The following is an 18,503-nucleotide window of genomic DNA, read 5'->3' as shown; positions in this document are numbered from 1 at the left end:
AATCTATTATTCATGAGGTCTGTTAAAACTGTTAAAAGAATGTACAATAAATAAAATACTGTACTGTGATGCTTCCATTATAGAATATACATTAAAGTGGCCTACTGACTAATGTCTGTGTCATGAATCTCTTAGTGTATATCCCTAGTAATGTCATTCAAAACATGACATTTACAGTATGCCATGTATATTGCTAATCATAATCTGAATTTTTTATAAGACAATTCTTGATTTGTTCTGGCCCACAGCAGAAGACATAGCCTTGTACTATTCAGCATGCACAGGAGCACAGAGATAACACATTCAGGCTTTCTACTAAACATTTACCACTTGTTCGATCTTCATGTTCATGAAAACCTATGACAAAACTTAGGGTCCAGCATTATAATACACCTTATGTTGACTTAATAAGGAAGAGATTTTTAACTGACAATGAAGACTCCATATAGGGCATTCATTTCACTATGTCAATTGAAAAATAAGAGATGAGAAATGTTAAGACAATAAGGAAGAAAATACATTTAGAAAAACAAATGCAATGTAAATGTAAATTTAAGTAGTACTTGTTAGTCTCTATGTTTTTTTTTTTAATGCGAGTGACTCATTCACTGCTCAAGGAATAATTGATGTTGTATTTCTTGCTGTTTTTAATAGTTTTTTATTGAATAATCATTTATCAAAATAATAAAAAATCCTGGAGAGTAAGCGCAAAAAATTTTTCATTGGCCTTTTTTATAGTATACGGTCTTACTATGTTTCAGAATATCTTCAAATACACAACAGGTGGAACAACAGAGGACTTCCAAAAAATCCAAATATTAAAATATAATTTACAATAATAATATTGTAAAATCTATATAATCAATATTTTAGTATTAAAAGTTTAAAAATGTACATTAAAAATATCAGGATAACATATGTTTAGAAAATGGACAGATGAAAATCAGGTCTTATATAAACTTTTTATGGATAAAATGTCAACCAGGATGTCAAAAGGGACATACTTAATTTTTATCTTCAGAATGGATCATAGTATGCCCATACAAAAAGAGAAAGTAAAATGTAAAAGCATTTTTCAAACAAATTCATTATGTTCTAAACCACAGCATTGCGTTCTAATCTGCCCTCCTGAAAAACTGTTATTTCACAGGTAATTCAAAGACAACTGGGTGTTCCTAACTGCATAATGAATTAAATTTTATTACCTATACTGATTTCATTATATAAAGTTCTGAAAGTGTCTGTGCTAAGTGCAATACCCTCAATATTTTACACATATTACTGCAGCATGTGGAAACTAGTTAAAATAAACTGATGCTTCACAGAAAGTTTTAATCAAGTTTTAAACGAAAATCCATTTTCTGCAGATGCTTCTTTCCTGCATGGTAGTGATAAAACAGAAACCTCTTACGATAGTATCTGGCATAAGGCATGAAAAACTGCTACAAAACAATGTGCTAATATTAGAAACTATTAAAATTACAAATAAGTAAAAAAGTAAACAAGTAAAAAAAAAACGGATAAATACAGATTCTTATTGAAATTATTTCATTTTTCTGCATACTTGTACCTATGCATTTTCATTTTATATATTTTTAGGGCTACTAATATGTAACTTATCTGCACTGTACATATTGGAAAGGGAGAAAGTACAGGTTGGGCATCTCCAATCCTGGGACCAGAAGAATGTTAGATTTCAAATATTTACTGATGTTGGAATATTTGCATATACATAAGATATTTTGGGGATGGGACCTAAGTCTAAACATGTAATTTCAGAGCATTTTGGAAGTTCATATCAGAGATGCTCAACCTGTGTAATATTTCCATTTTGATTTTACAATAAGATTACTGTTAAGTTTTTAAGTCACTGCAAGCATTATTAACTGCTGCCCAATCATGCTTGTCTGCAGAATTTTAATTCAAACATAATGTAACATTAAGATTCAATGGGTTTGATAATCTTATGGATTTTTAAATTGCATGAGGAATAATTAAATATTATAAAAAGTACAAATGAGTGTTTTTATGCTAATTTCATGACACAACAACTGTTCAGATAACTTGAATTATTATATATTATATCCAGCTCTATGTGATGGATATACAGTGGTACCTTGAGATACAAGTTTAATTAATTCCGTGACCGAGCCCGTAAGTCAAAATGCTCGTACCTCAAATCAATTTTCCCCATTGAAGTGAATTGAAATAAGATTAATTCGTGCCAGCCCCCAAAAAACACAATTTTTTTTTAAATGTTTTCAACATAAGAAAAAAGTATTTATAATGAACAAGTGTTGTATACAAACAAAATAAAACTTAAAACATAAAAGAGAATCTAAAGAAATAAACATGTTGGTGGAGCCGATTAGCGTATTGTATTAATTTTTTCTTTCACTTCAGTTTTGCTTAATTTTATTTTCTTCTGCACTAGTTTTTTTCTTTTTTGCCATGCTTTCATCACTTTCATTTGCAGGGCGTTTCAACACAAACCTGACCAAGGAGCTTTGTTTCTTCCTTCCCTTTAGAATGTTTCTGAAATTAGTTAGGCACAACCAGTTGCAACTTTTTCAGGGTGATTCTTTTCAACAAAGATTAAAGTTTTTCCCACATTGCCAACACTTCCTTTATCTCACTTGAAGAGATAACCTCCTCCGCGATACCAATCTCCTGCAGAACCTCTGTATGTTGCTGCATCTGCAGTTCCATTAACTCCTCCATTGTTAGTTACTCAGAATGTGCGTCTACAAGCTCTTTGATGGCTCGTATCTCTAATTTTGGCTCGAAACTCAAGGCAAAAAAATCGACCTAGTGACGGCTCGCATCTCAAAAAACTTGCATGTTGGGGCACTCGTATCTCAAGGTACCACTGTATCTTAAGTATTTAGACTGATATTATGCAAACTGTAAACATGTCCTTTACTAAAGACATGTTACTGAATTTCTGAGAATAATGATTAAAAAAATGACACAAGACAATGACAGCTCTATTAATCAACAGGGTATTCAGATTTACCAGAACTTCAAAACTTTCAGACATAAACACAAAATTTCTTGAAATTTTGCACTACAGTATAGACAGACCAAAGAACACTTATGTTATTGCCAAATTCTTGACTTTTAACTAATTATAACCTAAAAAGGTGTATTAAAAAAAAAATCTGAATTTTTCTTTTTAACAAATTAGGCTATGCAACAAGCCGGTATCAATATAACAAATAGACAGTAACAGATATATGAAAAAAGAAGACAACCTTGAGTGAGGCTTGTAGGTCTTGCACTTCTTGTCGGAGGAGGCTTAAATCATCCCTACAAAGAAAACAAAAAGTAAAATGTAAAAATCAAATAATTTTTCTGCTATCTGAAATGCACAACACATACTAAAAGAAACATAGAGCAACTGGAACTTTAGAATGTAGTCTTTAGACAAATACATACTGTACACACTACTTCTTAGGACTGTTTTTTAATTAAAACATCATGTTGAAATCATTAGATATACACAACACCAGAAAAGGAACTGAACTGCAGGGATAATTTTGTTCAAATTGTTTTCTTTTTCAACTAACAGTTTTAAATGTTTGTGATTTAAATTTTTACAATATTCCATTATGATCACAATATTTACTTCCATATTGGCATTTTAATTCTCTCTGATAGTGTTTCAGTATAATATATTTTCAGTATGTTACATCTTGCCTGAAGAAGGGGCGAGTTGCCCTGAAAGCTTGCATATTGTAATCTTTTTAGTTAGCCAATAAAAAGGTGTCATTTTGCTTGGCTTTTCTTTACATTCATAATGGCTAAATCGGTACAACACCTAGTACTACAGTATAGACAGTAACAGATATATGAAAAAAGAAGACAACCTTGAGTGAGGCTAAATGATCTTATCAAAAACTTATCCTTTAAGACTATCAATCTACAGTATACCTCCAGTGGTCTAATCTACTCAGTTCAATTACAGCATCACAAGGGGTCAGTGTTAATCACATGAGTATCAGGCACAAAGTCTACTACAGAAAACACATTAATATACCCACACTCAACATCACTGTACCAACTTAGAATTGCAAATTAAATTAACCTAATGGTACGTTTCTACATCAGGCACTAAGTTGTGCGCAACTCCCTTTAGTAAATTAAATATTACTTTGTTATTTAGTCACACAGTGTCCATTTCAACTAATTTTTCATTGAAGATTTTATAACAGCTGTAAAAATATGCAGGAAATCATGGAGGAGACAGACATTTCTCACAACTCAATTCAAATTAGAATCTTCACTAATCGCAGCAAAATATTTAATCATTTTGCATATAATTTTAGTTAATTTCAGTGTAGTATAACCCCATCCTTCATATTTTAATAAACCATACCATTTAAGGTACACATGAAAACAATAAAACTGCCACTTTACTGAAGCAATGTCTGTCTGTTCAATATATTTTAAGAAAATGATACTATTATGTTATCTATGGTTAATAAAGTATCTAACAAAAGGGGATGCACAGACAGTCCTCTTTTTACAGGAGTACCTCACAGAACATGCTGCTACAGTAAGGTAATAAACACTATTGTATCTTTGTGCAGCAGCCTTATTATTTTGTCACAAACACAAAGCATTTCCAAAGAATAGCTGCCTCAAATAATACATTTACTCACATCACACTGAAAAATACATTAAAAACTTTTTAATTTATTTCATGATTAACTGAACTAGAGGTAGGCGTGTCTCATTCTTCAAGTCAGTTCTGGGGATTATTCTCCCATAACCGAACAGGCTAGATACAGTCATTTTTTATTTTTTAGCTTTTTTTTCCTCTTTAAAGATTGTCAGATGATAGGAAGACTCAGTTGCAGAAACAGGATGGTGTCTACTATATCCCTTTGCAGGTGAATTGTGGGCATCCTCAGGAATACCACCAAAGTTGTGTTGTTGGTCTTCTGGCAGGTTGTTTACCAACATCCACAGCAATATGAGTTGTGAGTGACACTGTAGAATCATGAGATGACAATACCTCTCCTTGGCTTCTGCGTATTTGCGTGATTTTGCCAAGGAATAATTCAATATACATGACATTTCAGTTCCTCTGGACCCACAAGTACTGTATAAGAGACAAATCCACTTTGAGAAGTTGCTAGTCATGGTTTTTAATCTCTCTTCCATTTTATACTCACAACGCATACATAATCTCAAGAGGCTATGTCTATGACTTGACTATGAATACCTGTACAGAATTTAGGAGTCCTGTGCGTGCTATACTTTAAGCACCACACTTCACGATGGGTTTCAAGGAGCACAAACAAAGTGCATAATTAACCAATAAAAATAACTGCTGGAGACTGCTTTTGCATAGGAAAATGAGTGTTTCAGCATGACATTTTAAACAATTTATTAACAATTATGAGTTAAAATTAGTCACTTGCCTTCCTAGGGATAGGTTGGCTGATCCTACACCAGACTGATTATCAGTACTGTGAAATGCTTCATAGTGTCTGAACAATTCTTCTGCAGAAACATGAGATTTCATGCACTGAGGACAAATGAAGCCCTGTTAGAATAAAAAGTCACTGTTAAAATAATCAGCATAAGAAATATTTCAAGAAACACTAGCACCTTTACCAAAACAAAATATTATACTTTATGCTTTTACTTATGAGAAAGGAATTAATTAGAATATACTGTAGCTTACAAAAACAGACCAGAAAAATATATAAAAAAAAACACGTCTGCACCCAAAAATATGGCTAAGACACCCAAAGCATACAGTAAAGTTCTTTTATTTATAAAAAGGATAGGTAAACAAATGACAAAGACAAAGTACAATTATAAGCAAATGAAGCCAAAGAAAAAAAAATTCTGCTCCATCCCATGGCCTATGCTCACATATGTTTCTCTAATTCTCTCTTAATCAATTTTTTTCCTTTAGTTTCCTTGCCACACATAACCCACACTCAACTTGAAGCTCAAAGGGCTTAGGTTTGAGGCACAATTACACTCACTTAGGTGAGTGTAAAAAATATATCACATCAAGTACTGTTTCCTCTGTCAGGTTGGAGTCTATTGAACTATTTGCCCTTTTTAAGCCATTATTGCACACACATACTCCATTTGCTACAAGATGTAGTACTTATTAAATTTAGAAGAGTTTATAATTGCAGGCACTGAGGCAACAGTCCAAACCTGAAAGAAAAGTCTTTAAACTTACACAATACATTCACTTTGAAGCAGGGAAAAGTTATTGTATATTGATTTACGTACTGTGGTTGTACATGTATTAAATAAGTGCTTTTTCAAAGTTCTAAACAAGATATATTCCTTTTGTGTAAGCCTAGGTGTTCTCATTACTGTACTTGTGTGATTCCCCTTCACACAGCAGCATGGTTCTAGTACCCAGCCTTCTGTAAGTTAACGCCCAAACTTAACTTGACAGGATTTTTAACACTGGTTATATTTATGTTGTTTTTCTTTTTATTTCCTATGTATTTAGACAAAAAATGTTCTCCCTTTTACCAGCAACATCTTTCATTATGCAAGTAAGAGTGACATAATGTTGATAGTTTCTGCAACTTAAGTCTTACCTTAACCAGGACACAATAATACAGAAGAGTTGTAGCAGATTGGGGATATGTTAGAGACAAAAATGGATAGAGTTTCATAGGAAAACACATAGTATGAAGCTGCTGACAGACTCGATGCGACTAGTAGTGCATGTGTTGCAAATGAATAGCAATGGCCCTTAAGAAGTAAATGAATGCCTGTGGTACAGACAGTGAGACTTGTTCCATATTTTTCACCACTGATAGTAACTTGTCTGTGCATAAGTTTGTCTTCTCCTATGATTTAGAACGTGGGAACTAAAAAGACATATTTTTGTTAGTGCAAGTGTGATGATTGATCTACGATATAATTGTCAGAACTAGCCGCTTGTTAGTACGCAGCATGACGGACCAGCCATCTTACTGGTTTAACACTGTGCATTTTAAAATACTAAGGCGCCTCACAACATACTTTAAACTTTTGGGAGTTTACACATTTCATCTATGAGCTACTAGTTGCTAATTCAGAGTATCTGAATTATTGAAGGAATTGATAGAGAGTACACGCACATACTCTTTTCAATTTTCACATTCACTATATTCACATTTAAGTTATTCATTTATACTGCCACTTTTTGATAAAAAAACTAAACACACACACAGTACATTGTTTGCCTGGATTACTGAATATATTGCATCATATACACACTTTAGATATATCAGGTACACATAATGAAGTTGTGTCTTGCCTTCTCGGAATGGAAATAACCTTTTAACTTTTCTCCTTTTATATAAAATAATGTGCATCAGCCAATATAACTATCTAGTGCTGGGCAGTATACCGGTTCATACCGAAAACCGTTTTTTTTTATGATATGGATTTTTCTTATACCGCAACACCAGTTTAAATTGCCTAAACGACGTTCGGAACGTGGCGCAGCGGGAAACTGTTCAAGTGGGGACCTTTTTCACTGCTACACCGCTAAACACAGATTTGTTGCACTAGGGCTCTTTTTCACTGCTACACCACCAAATAGTGGGCGGTAGCGTAGGTATGCCGCTCGGTGAAAATGGACAGAGAGCATTCCGAAACTGAACTAAAAGTAAAGTTGAACATGATGAACAGAAGAACTTTTGCGAAAAAGAGTCACGTCCGTCGCCTGGAGATAACTTTAGTTTTAAAAGGTCAGATGTATAAATACTGTTTCTATACTACTGGATAATACTGTAAGCCAAGTTGTAATTGTTTTATTTGTTTTCAATAGTGTAATGTACCTGGGTACTGTGTAATAGTGTGACGACATGTTGACTTTATTCTCGTAATTTGTCATTAAAGTAGACCATCGTAAACTAAACTTCATCGTAAAATGAATATTTAATTTACTAGATTTTCTGAAACCCCGTCATAAGTTATATAGCACATTAAATGTTTTGTGTTAAGTGATTTTTTAAACTGACTTCTTCATGCACTAAGAGGAGGCGGCAGCGATCGCCGCGCAGAATACATTCACTTCATGATCTTCCTGCTCTCTGAACATTTAGAATGCTAAGATAAATACTTAATATAATTTTCATGGTGAAATGCATTAAAGCATGCATTAATCATATGGGGGCACGACGGCGTGCCTGCCTTGCATTTGCATGTTTTTCTGGTGGGTTTACTCGCCGTGCTTCAGTTTCCGTTCAAAGTCATGTAGGATGTGGGGTTTTGTTGTGCTATATTGACCCCGCTAGTGTATGTTTTGCTTGTATTCATCCTGTGATGTGCTGGTGACTCGTTTAGAGATGGGCGCAACTCTGAATGGATGGCATAATTAAACATGTATAACGAAGATATTTTTAAAGTTCTGAACACTCTGTGGGCCAAGTTTATAACTAGTTTTAATTTCACAAAGACGTTTATCGTGTGGTGATTGGTTATGTGGTGAAAGAAAAAGGAAGGAAGGAAAAAGGAACTGGGGTTTTGGTATGTCAGATAGAGACAGCATGCATGCATAGCCAGCTCAGAAGAACATGCATTGAATTTTGTGTTTGTGTCTCCGACCAGCAGATCAGAAACCCAACATTTGCACAATATTTAAGTTAAACCTGTGCGATAGCTATTCATACATCCAATTTTTTGGAGCCTGGTCACACCTGCCATAAAGTTCTCTACACTGAACATAGACCTGGGGACCCCTTACTGCGAGGGAGCAGCACTACCGCCTCACTACCGTGCATGTGTAATACCTGCTTTAATGCATTTCATCAAGAAAATGATATCAAGTATTTATCTTAGCATTATAAATTTTCAGAAAGCAGGAATATCATGAAGTGAATGGATTCTGTATGGTGATTGCTGTCTTCTCTTAGTGCGGAGGAAGTCAGTTTAAGAAGGGTATGATTAACTACTGGGTCGGGGAACGTAACACAAAGCATTTAAAGTGCTGCATTAATTTATGACAGGGTAAATTAAGTAATTGATTAAACATTGATTTTAGGAAGAAGTTTAGTTTACGACATTCTACTTTAATTAGAATTTTTTTCCCAGTATAGCTTAGCTTGAAGCAAGGTCCATATTAATGCAGTTTGCCTAAATGATGGTTCAGTTGGTAAAGATGTCATCACCAAGTTGCACTTGTTTTATTTTATTTTAATTTGGTGAATACTGTGTAATGCACCTGGGCTTGAAGTCTTGAAGTAATAGTGCAACTTTCAGTAATAATACTATTATTTATTTTATTGTTATTATTTATTAGTTTAAATATTATGCAGCTTAATGATGATAAAGTTGTTTAAAAAGTCACTTTAACGTGTCAGTGGACAGAGATTGTTAACATTAACAGAAAGTGTAGTTGGTTTACAAAAAATATTTTCTATTTATTCCTTTTCCAAGACATATTCGGTGCAATACAATTTTTGACAAGCACTTCTGGATATTTTACTAAGTCTAAATGCCTCTGTATGGTTGAAAATATGTTGTCAAAATTATAATTTGTTTTTGAAAAATGTGTTCAATAAAAAGGTTCTATATTTTGACTGCATCTGTCATGCAATGTGATACCTTCTCCATTAGTGCCACCCCCTTGAAAACTATCACTTTATGGGGCAATGCAAAACTATATTAATACTTGTGTGCACATTAAAAAATTTTTTGTACAATGTGCAATACTCTTGACAGTGGAATAGGTTATTCTTAGCCAGTAATTGCAGTGGAAAATGTGGTTAACATCCACTCATGAATGGGGAAAAAAATACCATCAAATACCGTGAAACCGGGATAATTTACAAAAATACCGTGATATACAATTTTGGTCATACCGCCCACCCCTATAACTATCTCAACCAATATTCCTACAGAATATCTGAAGGAATGTTTTTCAAACCAGTACAGTACATGTATTTAAAGTTTGAATACAGCATCAAAATCATCATCAGTGAATATGCTGGTTTGTTTTCTTGTCGAGGAATCAAAAGCTGTGATGTATATTAGCTGGGTATATTCTTCCTAATTGGGTCAAACAATTAATTTTAATTTATTTTCAAAATCAGTGAGAGGTTAGGAGCACGCGCTGATACAGCACATTGCCAAACCCATGACAAGACAAATCAACTCAGGATCCCCAGATTAGAACCCAAGTGCAGCCCTGGGTGACACCTCAGAACCACACTAGTTCAGATGGAATGGAACAGGGTGAGGTTTTTTTTATGGTGGCTGGAATGCCAATTCTGCCACCAATGCCCAGGTTTTTCCCTGCAGGTTGGAGGGCCTACATGCAGGACTGGATGCAGATTAACGTCATACCCAGGACAGAGCAACTGCAGGTTAAAGGCTTTGCTTGGGGCCCAACGAAGTAGAGTCACTTTGGAAGTTTACAAGATTTGAACTGGCAACCTTCTAATTACCAGTGCAGATCCCTACCTCAGAGCCACCACTCCGCCCAAAATACAGTGACTGATAAGGAATTTATTTTCACTATTACTTTTTGCACCAAAAATAAAATTTTCATCTTGTTTGAGAGGACATATTCTATTTTCATTTATATTTATCTTAAGTATATGAAAGTTTTTTTTTTTTTGGATGAACCTACTGTTCACTTTTACACTAAAGAATAAAAGATAATATCTTTGGTGGAATAAGCAACAACAGAAAAAAAAACCAATTACATATATATATATATATATATACACATACATACATATATATATATATGTATATATACACATATATATATATATATATATATATATATATATATATATATATATATATATATATATATATATATATATATATATATACACACACACACATACATACACACACACACACATATTGGTTAATTTATCAATAAAAGGGAAAAATGAAATTAAGAAACATTATTCTCCAAGATCTAGTAACTAGCTTAAAAACTACTACACTAAATTAAACCACTAGAAAAAAGTCAGCAGTAAATTGGCCACAGATTTAGGACTGCCCAAAAACCCATCCCCACCAACAATTAACATGCACTAGACAGGTAATTAACTATTTTTGAAGAATACAGGAAAGCACCACCACACAGCATCAAAATATAAAATACAGTGACGCACGGCAATATCAGGAAGAGAATTTTGCTGCTCCTTTGTTTTAGTGTCTCCTTCTCCATGCTCATGCTCGTAATGGTCAAAAAGTTCACTGGGTGTTTGGTAAGAACAGATACAGTAAGGACAGATGAAGCCCTGTGAAATTGCAATGTCAAGCAACACAAAATTGAAGATTTTCAAGACATACAAACAATAATTTCATGCAATTCAAGTGAAAAGATTCAGCAAGACTGCATATTCACAGGTGATGAAACATATTTAACATATTATCTGTCAGCTTCAACACAGATATAAAGCACAGTAAAATGACAATAAGATATAAGACAAATACCACATTTATAGAAATACCCTTCCCTTTATGAAATAAACATCCTTTTTTTATAAAATGAACTTTGAATGAGATTAAAGGATAAGTTTGGCAATTTTCAAGTCAAAAGTATTTCTTCACAATCATGTTATGTATTTATTTGCCACATAAAAATTGTGTTTGTAATTTTTTCTTTTAAATACCTAGCCTGCTATTGTCTTTTATAGTGAAGGTGAAGGGTACTGAGGCCCCAGTATGGCTTAAAACCAACAGAATACAAACAGTTCAAACCAGCAAATGTTTACGTCTAAGAAAATGCGCCTTCTGCATTTATTAGACATACTTCTGACAAGATAAATACACTGAAAACAATACATTTTATTAAATATTCTTGGTACTGTTTTTTTGAATTAAGGATACGTTTCCTGTTCATGTTTCCACTCACAGCGGGAGTCATGGTTGTAGTTCTTACACAGCTCACTTCCCAGCCCCACCACCATTCACCAAATTTCCAAAGCTTCTGCCATGGGTTGTAACTATAGACAGCACTGCTCCAATCATATATTTTTTTCCTAAACAGCACCTACTTTTCGCCTATTGCATTCTGTACAGTTATTTTATATTGCCTGTGATGAGAGATTCAAGCCAAGTGACAGCATGGTGCTAAAGAGAGCATGTAACAGTTTCATTATACTTTGTATACCTAAGAATAAGTTTAAAATTAACTGATTATACTGCATTGCACATATTTATACATACATTTATATAACTACTAGATTTTTGAAAGAGCCAAGCCACTTGCATATCTATACCAAGTTCACGGGGGCAAGCAATTGTGTGCGCACATGATAACAAAAAATACTAAAGAGGGTGAAAAAAGGCCAAGAGTTCAATTATACATATATCTTAAACAACAGTCTGGAAAAATGTTTATTATCCCAGCAAATCTGTTTGAATTACAAATTGTTGGAGATGTCCTATATAGGAATGTTCTAGGTTGTGGTGAGCTAAACCCACAATGGTACAGATGAAAAGTCCACAACCCAATTGTATGATGCATAGCGTGTTGCTGTTGCTGAAGACATGGTAATTACAGAGGATAATATTTTTGAGAGAGTAAACTCACAGCAGCGTGTCTGTTTACGGAGAGAGTGTTGACCTTGTTGAGAGGTTTACTTACCTTGGCAGTGACATTCATGTCTCTGGTGACTCTTCCTACTTGACTTGACTTGAAGCTCATAGACACTAGCTGATACCAATCAGTCCTTAAATATATGCAAGGAATATGCAACTCCATGAAGATCTTGGCGCTGTGAGGCTCGAATGACAGCTCTGCGCTACCACTCTGCTTATACTAAACTAACTGTACTAAACTTACTAAACGTTAATGTGATTAAAACTAAATGTATACTTATAAAGTCTGTTCAGTTCTTGTCACTGGATTGCATGCTATGCATGTGCTCCACTGCTTTCTTGCTTTACCACCCAAGCACAAGAATGCATGAAGATACCAGGCAGCAACATACAATATATATATTTCTTTTTAATCAGATATGTTTCTGAATAGCGATACACTGTGAGTGATCATATGATCTTTTTCAGCGATTACTGGCTACATGTCTACAAAAGAGAAGCAGCAATTTACATCTGGGTGTCAACACTGAAAAATGTCAATAGCAGCGCTTAGAGACGATATGCAGTATATGCTGGAAGAAACCACAACTCTAGGGTGTGAAGCCCAATACCACCCACATACCTTGCTTCGACCAAACTATTGGGCATCTTGTAGCTCGTGTTCCAAGGATAACCAGTAGCAAGTGATGAGATACAAGTAGTAGCTTAGTGTTTCAAGACAGTGCATTCTAATTAAAAAATGTTACTTCCAAGGTGAATAAATATTTCAATTTAAAATTCTAAATAATGTTTATTAATTAAAAACACCCAGACAGCTCCTCAAAGAGATAAGACACTGAGAAAGTCATTATAACCTCAGTCAACTACAGAGTGCCACCAGGCACACGTCCCAGTAACTATTATGCACTTAGCTCCAGTTACTGCGGTAATGGATTCCCCTACCCTCCAGAAAAGACCTCTGCTTCACCAAATATCTGACTCTCCAATTCACACATGCTGCAGCTTCTCCAAAGCGCCAACAATACACACCAACTTCTGTCCAGGACCACCCTTCAAAAGCCACTTTCACTGCTATTAAAAAGAATTGTTCAGCAGATCTGGACATCCCACAACAGATTCCCCCAACTTCAGGACTCCCACTCACGTTCCTCACTTCCCATACACTCATTTCTTCTAAGCTCACGATTCTATTCCTTGCCCCACATTCCAGTTGCTTTTAAACAGTGGAGTTCATTAACACATGTCTACTGGGAATTCCTGAAAAGTTGCTGAGGAGGAAGATGAACAGTAAAGCGCACAGCTAGTCTACTTTTAAAATGGCTGAATCAAAAAACAATAGTTTGTGTTGCTTTTGTTTCTTTCTTGAACAACATGGATACTCTGTTTTGCAATATGTGTGCAATTTTCATATATGGATCAATACCTGAAAAAAACCTTTGGCTTGAAAAGTGGACATATCTGGTACGTTTTACTTTATTTTTACGTTGGGATCCTGATAGCCTTTATCTTCATTATAAAACTCAGGAGTTGGCTAAATATTTTTAAAAAACATTTATAGAAATGCTTCACTTAAGAACACTTCATATGGGAAATTAATATTTATCTTGATTATGAAGAAATAACCTTTGAAATGAAAAATTTCAGATCTTTTAAGCATCCCGTTACACCATGAAAAAAGCAAAATCCAATCAAAAATATTAACATTTTCAAAAGAGAATTATGAGACATTTAATTAACTTAAAACAATTTATTATATATATATATATATATATATATATATATATATATATATATATATATATATATATATATATATATATATATATATATATACACACACACACACACACACACACACACACACATATACATATATATATATATACACATATATATCTATATATCTATATACACTAGCAGAATACCAGGCCAGCGGAGAAGTAGTGTGTTAAAGAAGTTATGAAAAGAAAAGCAAACATTTTAAAAATAACGTAAGATGATTGTTAATGTAATTGTTTTGTCATTGATATGAGTGTTGTTGTCATATCTATCTATTTATATATAGCAAAATACCTGCGATTGGCAGCGGAGAAGTAAAAAGAAAAGGAAACATTTTAATAATAACGTAACATGATTGACAATGTAATTGTTTTGTAATTGTCATGAGTGTTGCTGGCATATATATATATATATATATATATATATATATATATATATATATATATATATATACACACACACACACAGACACATATATAAACATATAAACATATATATAAATATATATATACACATCTATACACATATATATACAGTTATATATATATATATATATACATATACACACATACATATATATACATATACACACATACTGTATATATACACACACAGATATATATACTGTATATACACATATACATATCTACATATATACTGTATATACACATATATATACAAATCTACATATATATCTACATATATATATATTAGGGGTGGGACTCGATTAAAAAAATTAATCCAATTAATTAGAGGCTGTGTAAGAATTAATCTTGATTAATCGTATGTAATCGACACCCGTAAATTTGCCCCAAATCGCAAATTTTTTTTTTTTTTCATTTAAAAGCGGTTTTAGTGGGCGACAGAATCAAATAATAGACATGGACATGAATATTGTAAACTGAAGCTGTTTTAATTTCTGAAAAAAAAGCTTTTAAACTGCATTTGAATTCAAAACAGAAACAAAAATATCATCCCTGGTTAAAATTGGGCAGACTTAAAAATAAAGTGGTAGTTTAAGTACTTTAAGTACATTTTCAGAATAGTATTGTCTTTAAATAATAATAACCAAAATTTCACCATAAAGTGCAGTTTTTTCTTCTTTAAAAAAATAAGTCAGAAACATAAAAGGTAATTTGACCAGCTTACTCTTTAAACTCTGAGTAACATTAGCCAAAATTATTTTGTACATTAGGCTAAAACAGTGTGATCATTGAACATTTTGTAATTAGATGTATTTAGAATTACTAACGGTCACGGAAGTCCAATGATCCCCAGTAAGAGCCACAAAGTCCGCTTTCTGTAATGCATCTAATTTTGCTTGCTTTTCAGTGTGCACAAAACCATGCTTTTATCAAGGCTTCTGGTAGTCGAAATGATCAGTCGTAGGAACGCTTTTATTCCGACTCTAACATTTTTGTAGCTGTGATGTGTGCATCAGTGTAATGGATGTACCAGGAAATCATGCATTGACAAAAGTTCCCATTTGCTTGGAATTGAAAGTGTGATTAAATGCGTTATTTTTAACGTTATGGAGTACATGCATCAAGCTTCTCAGCTGTGCTTGTGCTAAGAAAGGGAAAATTTTAAAAATAGCGTAACATGATTCTGCGTTAACCTAATATTTTTCATACGTCCCAAACCAAGGAGATGCTAAGGTAAAATGAATCGGTAGCGCGTACATAGTCAGTACATCCCTCTCGGGAATCAAACCTCGAATGTCGGCGTTAGAGGCTTAAGACTCTACAATTAGCCACAGCGTGTGGCTTGTCTATGCTAAAGTATGTATTGTAGATCGGGTATATATATACATTTATATATATATACCCGCATCGCAGTGGAGAAGTAGAAGTTATGAAAAGAAAAGGGAACATTTTAAAAATAGCGTAACATGATTGTCAATATACAGTAATTGTTTTGTGAGTGTTATTGAATGTTGCTGTCATCAAGGATTTGATTATCATTATTTCTTTCAATCAGGCTCGTATTTGTAGGATGTGTTCAAGTTACATTCCGTGTTTGTCAATCGTTGTAAAGATAAGAGGTTTCATTCATCGATTAGTTCCTTACTGCATCAATAAACAGCTCGTCTTCCTTTTATCTGTGATGTGACAAACTGCATGCACGGTTTTTTTTACACTGTCTTCCTTTAGCAGGACATTCACTTTTTCCACCGTGTGCTTTGTTTCCGCAGTAGCTGCACTTATGAATATGATTGTATGTATAAGGCGCTTCATATTTTTTGCTGCCTTCTCAATTGTGTAATTCGGTTTTGTTCAGCACTCTTTGGAACTGTTGCTTTTGTCTGTGCACTGCGCCAGTTCCGTGAGCCGCTTGGTGTTCTTGCATCGAAGGTTCCCAGCTGTACTGGTGCCATCTCGTAATGTCAGCTAAGACCCGGCACTTAAAAGTTTCTCTCGCAGTTTCAATGAGTTTGTGCCAAACACCACCCTGACCATCTCATCTTCCTCTGCATAAGCACAGTCCTTCACCGTGAATATTTACCGGCAGTGTTTGTATTGGATTGCGCTGATGGACGCCCTTATATGGGCAGGCACTAAATTACAAGCGCTAGTGGCAGCCTGTCTATGAACTTAATTTAATATAAACTTACGGTTCACGCCGTGCTTTGTTTCCGCAGTAGCTGTACTTATGAATATGCTTGTATGCATCATTTGCTTCATAATGTTTTTCTGCCTTCTCAATTGTGAAATGGCGTTTTGTGCTCATCGCTGGAGTTCTTCCTTGTTCTCTACGCACTTACGTAGGAGGCGTGATGATGTCACACGAAACCCCGCCCCGCCATCTCCAACTCAAGACTCCATTACATTATATGGGAAAAAATAGCTTCCAGTTATGACCCTTATGTAGAATTTCGAAATGAAACCTGCCCAACTTTTGTAAGTAAGCTGTAAGGAATAAGCCTGCCAAATTTCAGCCTTCTACCTACACGGGAAGTTGGAGAATTAGTGATGAGTCAGTGAGTGAGTGAGGGCTTTGCCTTTTATTAGTATAGATATACATATATATATATATATATATATATATATACATATATATATACACATATATATACATATATATATACACATATATATATATATACATATACATATATATACATCTATACTAATAAAAGGCAAAGCCCTCACTCACTCACTCACTCACTCACTCACTCACTGACTCATCACTAATTCTCCAACTTCCCGTGTGGGTGGAAGGCTGAAATTTGGCAGGTTCATTCCTTACAGCTTTCTTACAAAAGTTGGGCAGGTTTTATATCGAAATTCTACGCGTATTAGTCCTAACTGGAAGCAGTTTTTCCATTTACTGTAATGGAGATGAGCTTCAACGCCGTGGGGCGGAGTTTCGTGTGACATCATCACGCCTCCCACGTAATCACGCAGCACATAGAAAATCAGGAAGACCTCAAAAAAGCGCTGAAGAAAACATATAATGGAGAAGGCAGCTAAACAATAAGAAGCGAAAGTGACATATACAACCATATCGATGAGTTCTGCTACTTCGGAAACAAAGCACGATGTAAACCTACACTTTAAATGAAGTTTATAGACAGGCTGCGCTGGCGTTTGTAATTTAGTGCCTGCCCATATAAGGTCGTCCGTCAGCGGCAATCCAATAGCAAACTCCCACTAAATATTCACGGGTTAAGGACTGTGCTTATGCAGAGGAAGATGAGATGGTCAGCGTGGTGTTTGGCACAAACTCAGCGAAACTGCGAGAAAGTTTTAAGTGCCAGGACTAAGGTAACATTAAATAAAGCTATGGACATAGCACGAGATGGCACCAGCACAGCTGGGAACCTTCGATGCAAGTACACCGAGTGGCTCACGTGAACTGACGCAGTGCACAGATAAAAGGCAACAGTTCCAAAGAGCTGAACAAAACCGAATTACACAATTGAAAAGGCAGCAAAAATATGAAGCGTCTGATAAGCATATTCATAAATGCAGCTACTGTGGAAACAAAGCACACGGTGGAAAAAGTCAATATCCCGCTAAAGGAAGACAGTGTAAAAAACCCGTGCATGCAGTGTGTCAGGTCTCAGATAAAGAAGAAGACGAGCTGTTTATTGATGCAGTAAGAAACGAATCGATGAATGAAACCTGTCATCTTTACAACGATTGACAAACACGGAATGTAACTTGAACACA

General features: G+C 34.5%; 1 protein-coding gene across 4 annotated transcripts in view; it reads right to left on the bottom strand.

The window, feature by feature from the left end:
- eea1 (early endosome antigen 1) overlaps positions 1-18,503 on the bottom strand; it is a 164,269-nt gene that overhangs the window by 98,975 nt on the left and 46,791 nt on the right. For 2 of the 4 annotated variants that reach the window (XM_039761542.1, XM_039761543.1), the window contains exons 3-5: positions 11,115-11,243; positions 5,430-5,554; positions 3,255-3,309 (exon numbers count right to left, since the gene is read on the bottom strand). In XM_039761542.1, coding sequence (XP_039617476.1) covers positions 3,255-3,309; positions 5,430-5,554; positions 11,115-11,243 — 309 coding nt within the window. Of the gene's footprint in view, positions 1-3,254; positions 3,310-5,429; positions 5,555-11,114; positions 11,244-18,503 lie in introns of those variants that run through there. The other 2 variants (XM_039761545.1, XM_039761546.1) reach the window with 2 other exon arrangements.

Source organism: Polypterus senegalus, chromosome 8 (genome assembly GCF_016835505.1).
Source record: "Polypterus senegalus isolate Bchr_013 chromosome 8, ASM1683550v1, whole genome shotgun sequence".
Lineage (NCBI taxonomy): Eukaryota > Metazoa > Chordata > Cladistia > Polypteriformes > Polypteridae > Polypterus > Polypterus senegalus.
The sequence above is the reverse complement of the archived record's forward strand: the minus strand, read 5'-3'. Positions and strand labels throughout refer to the sequence as shown.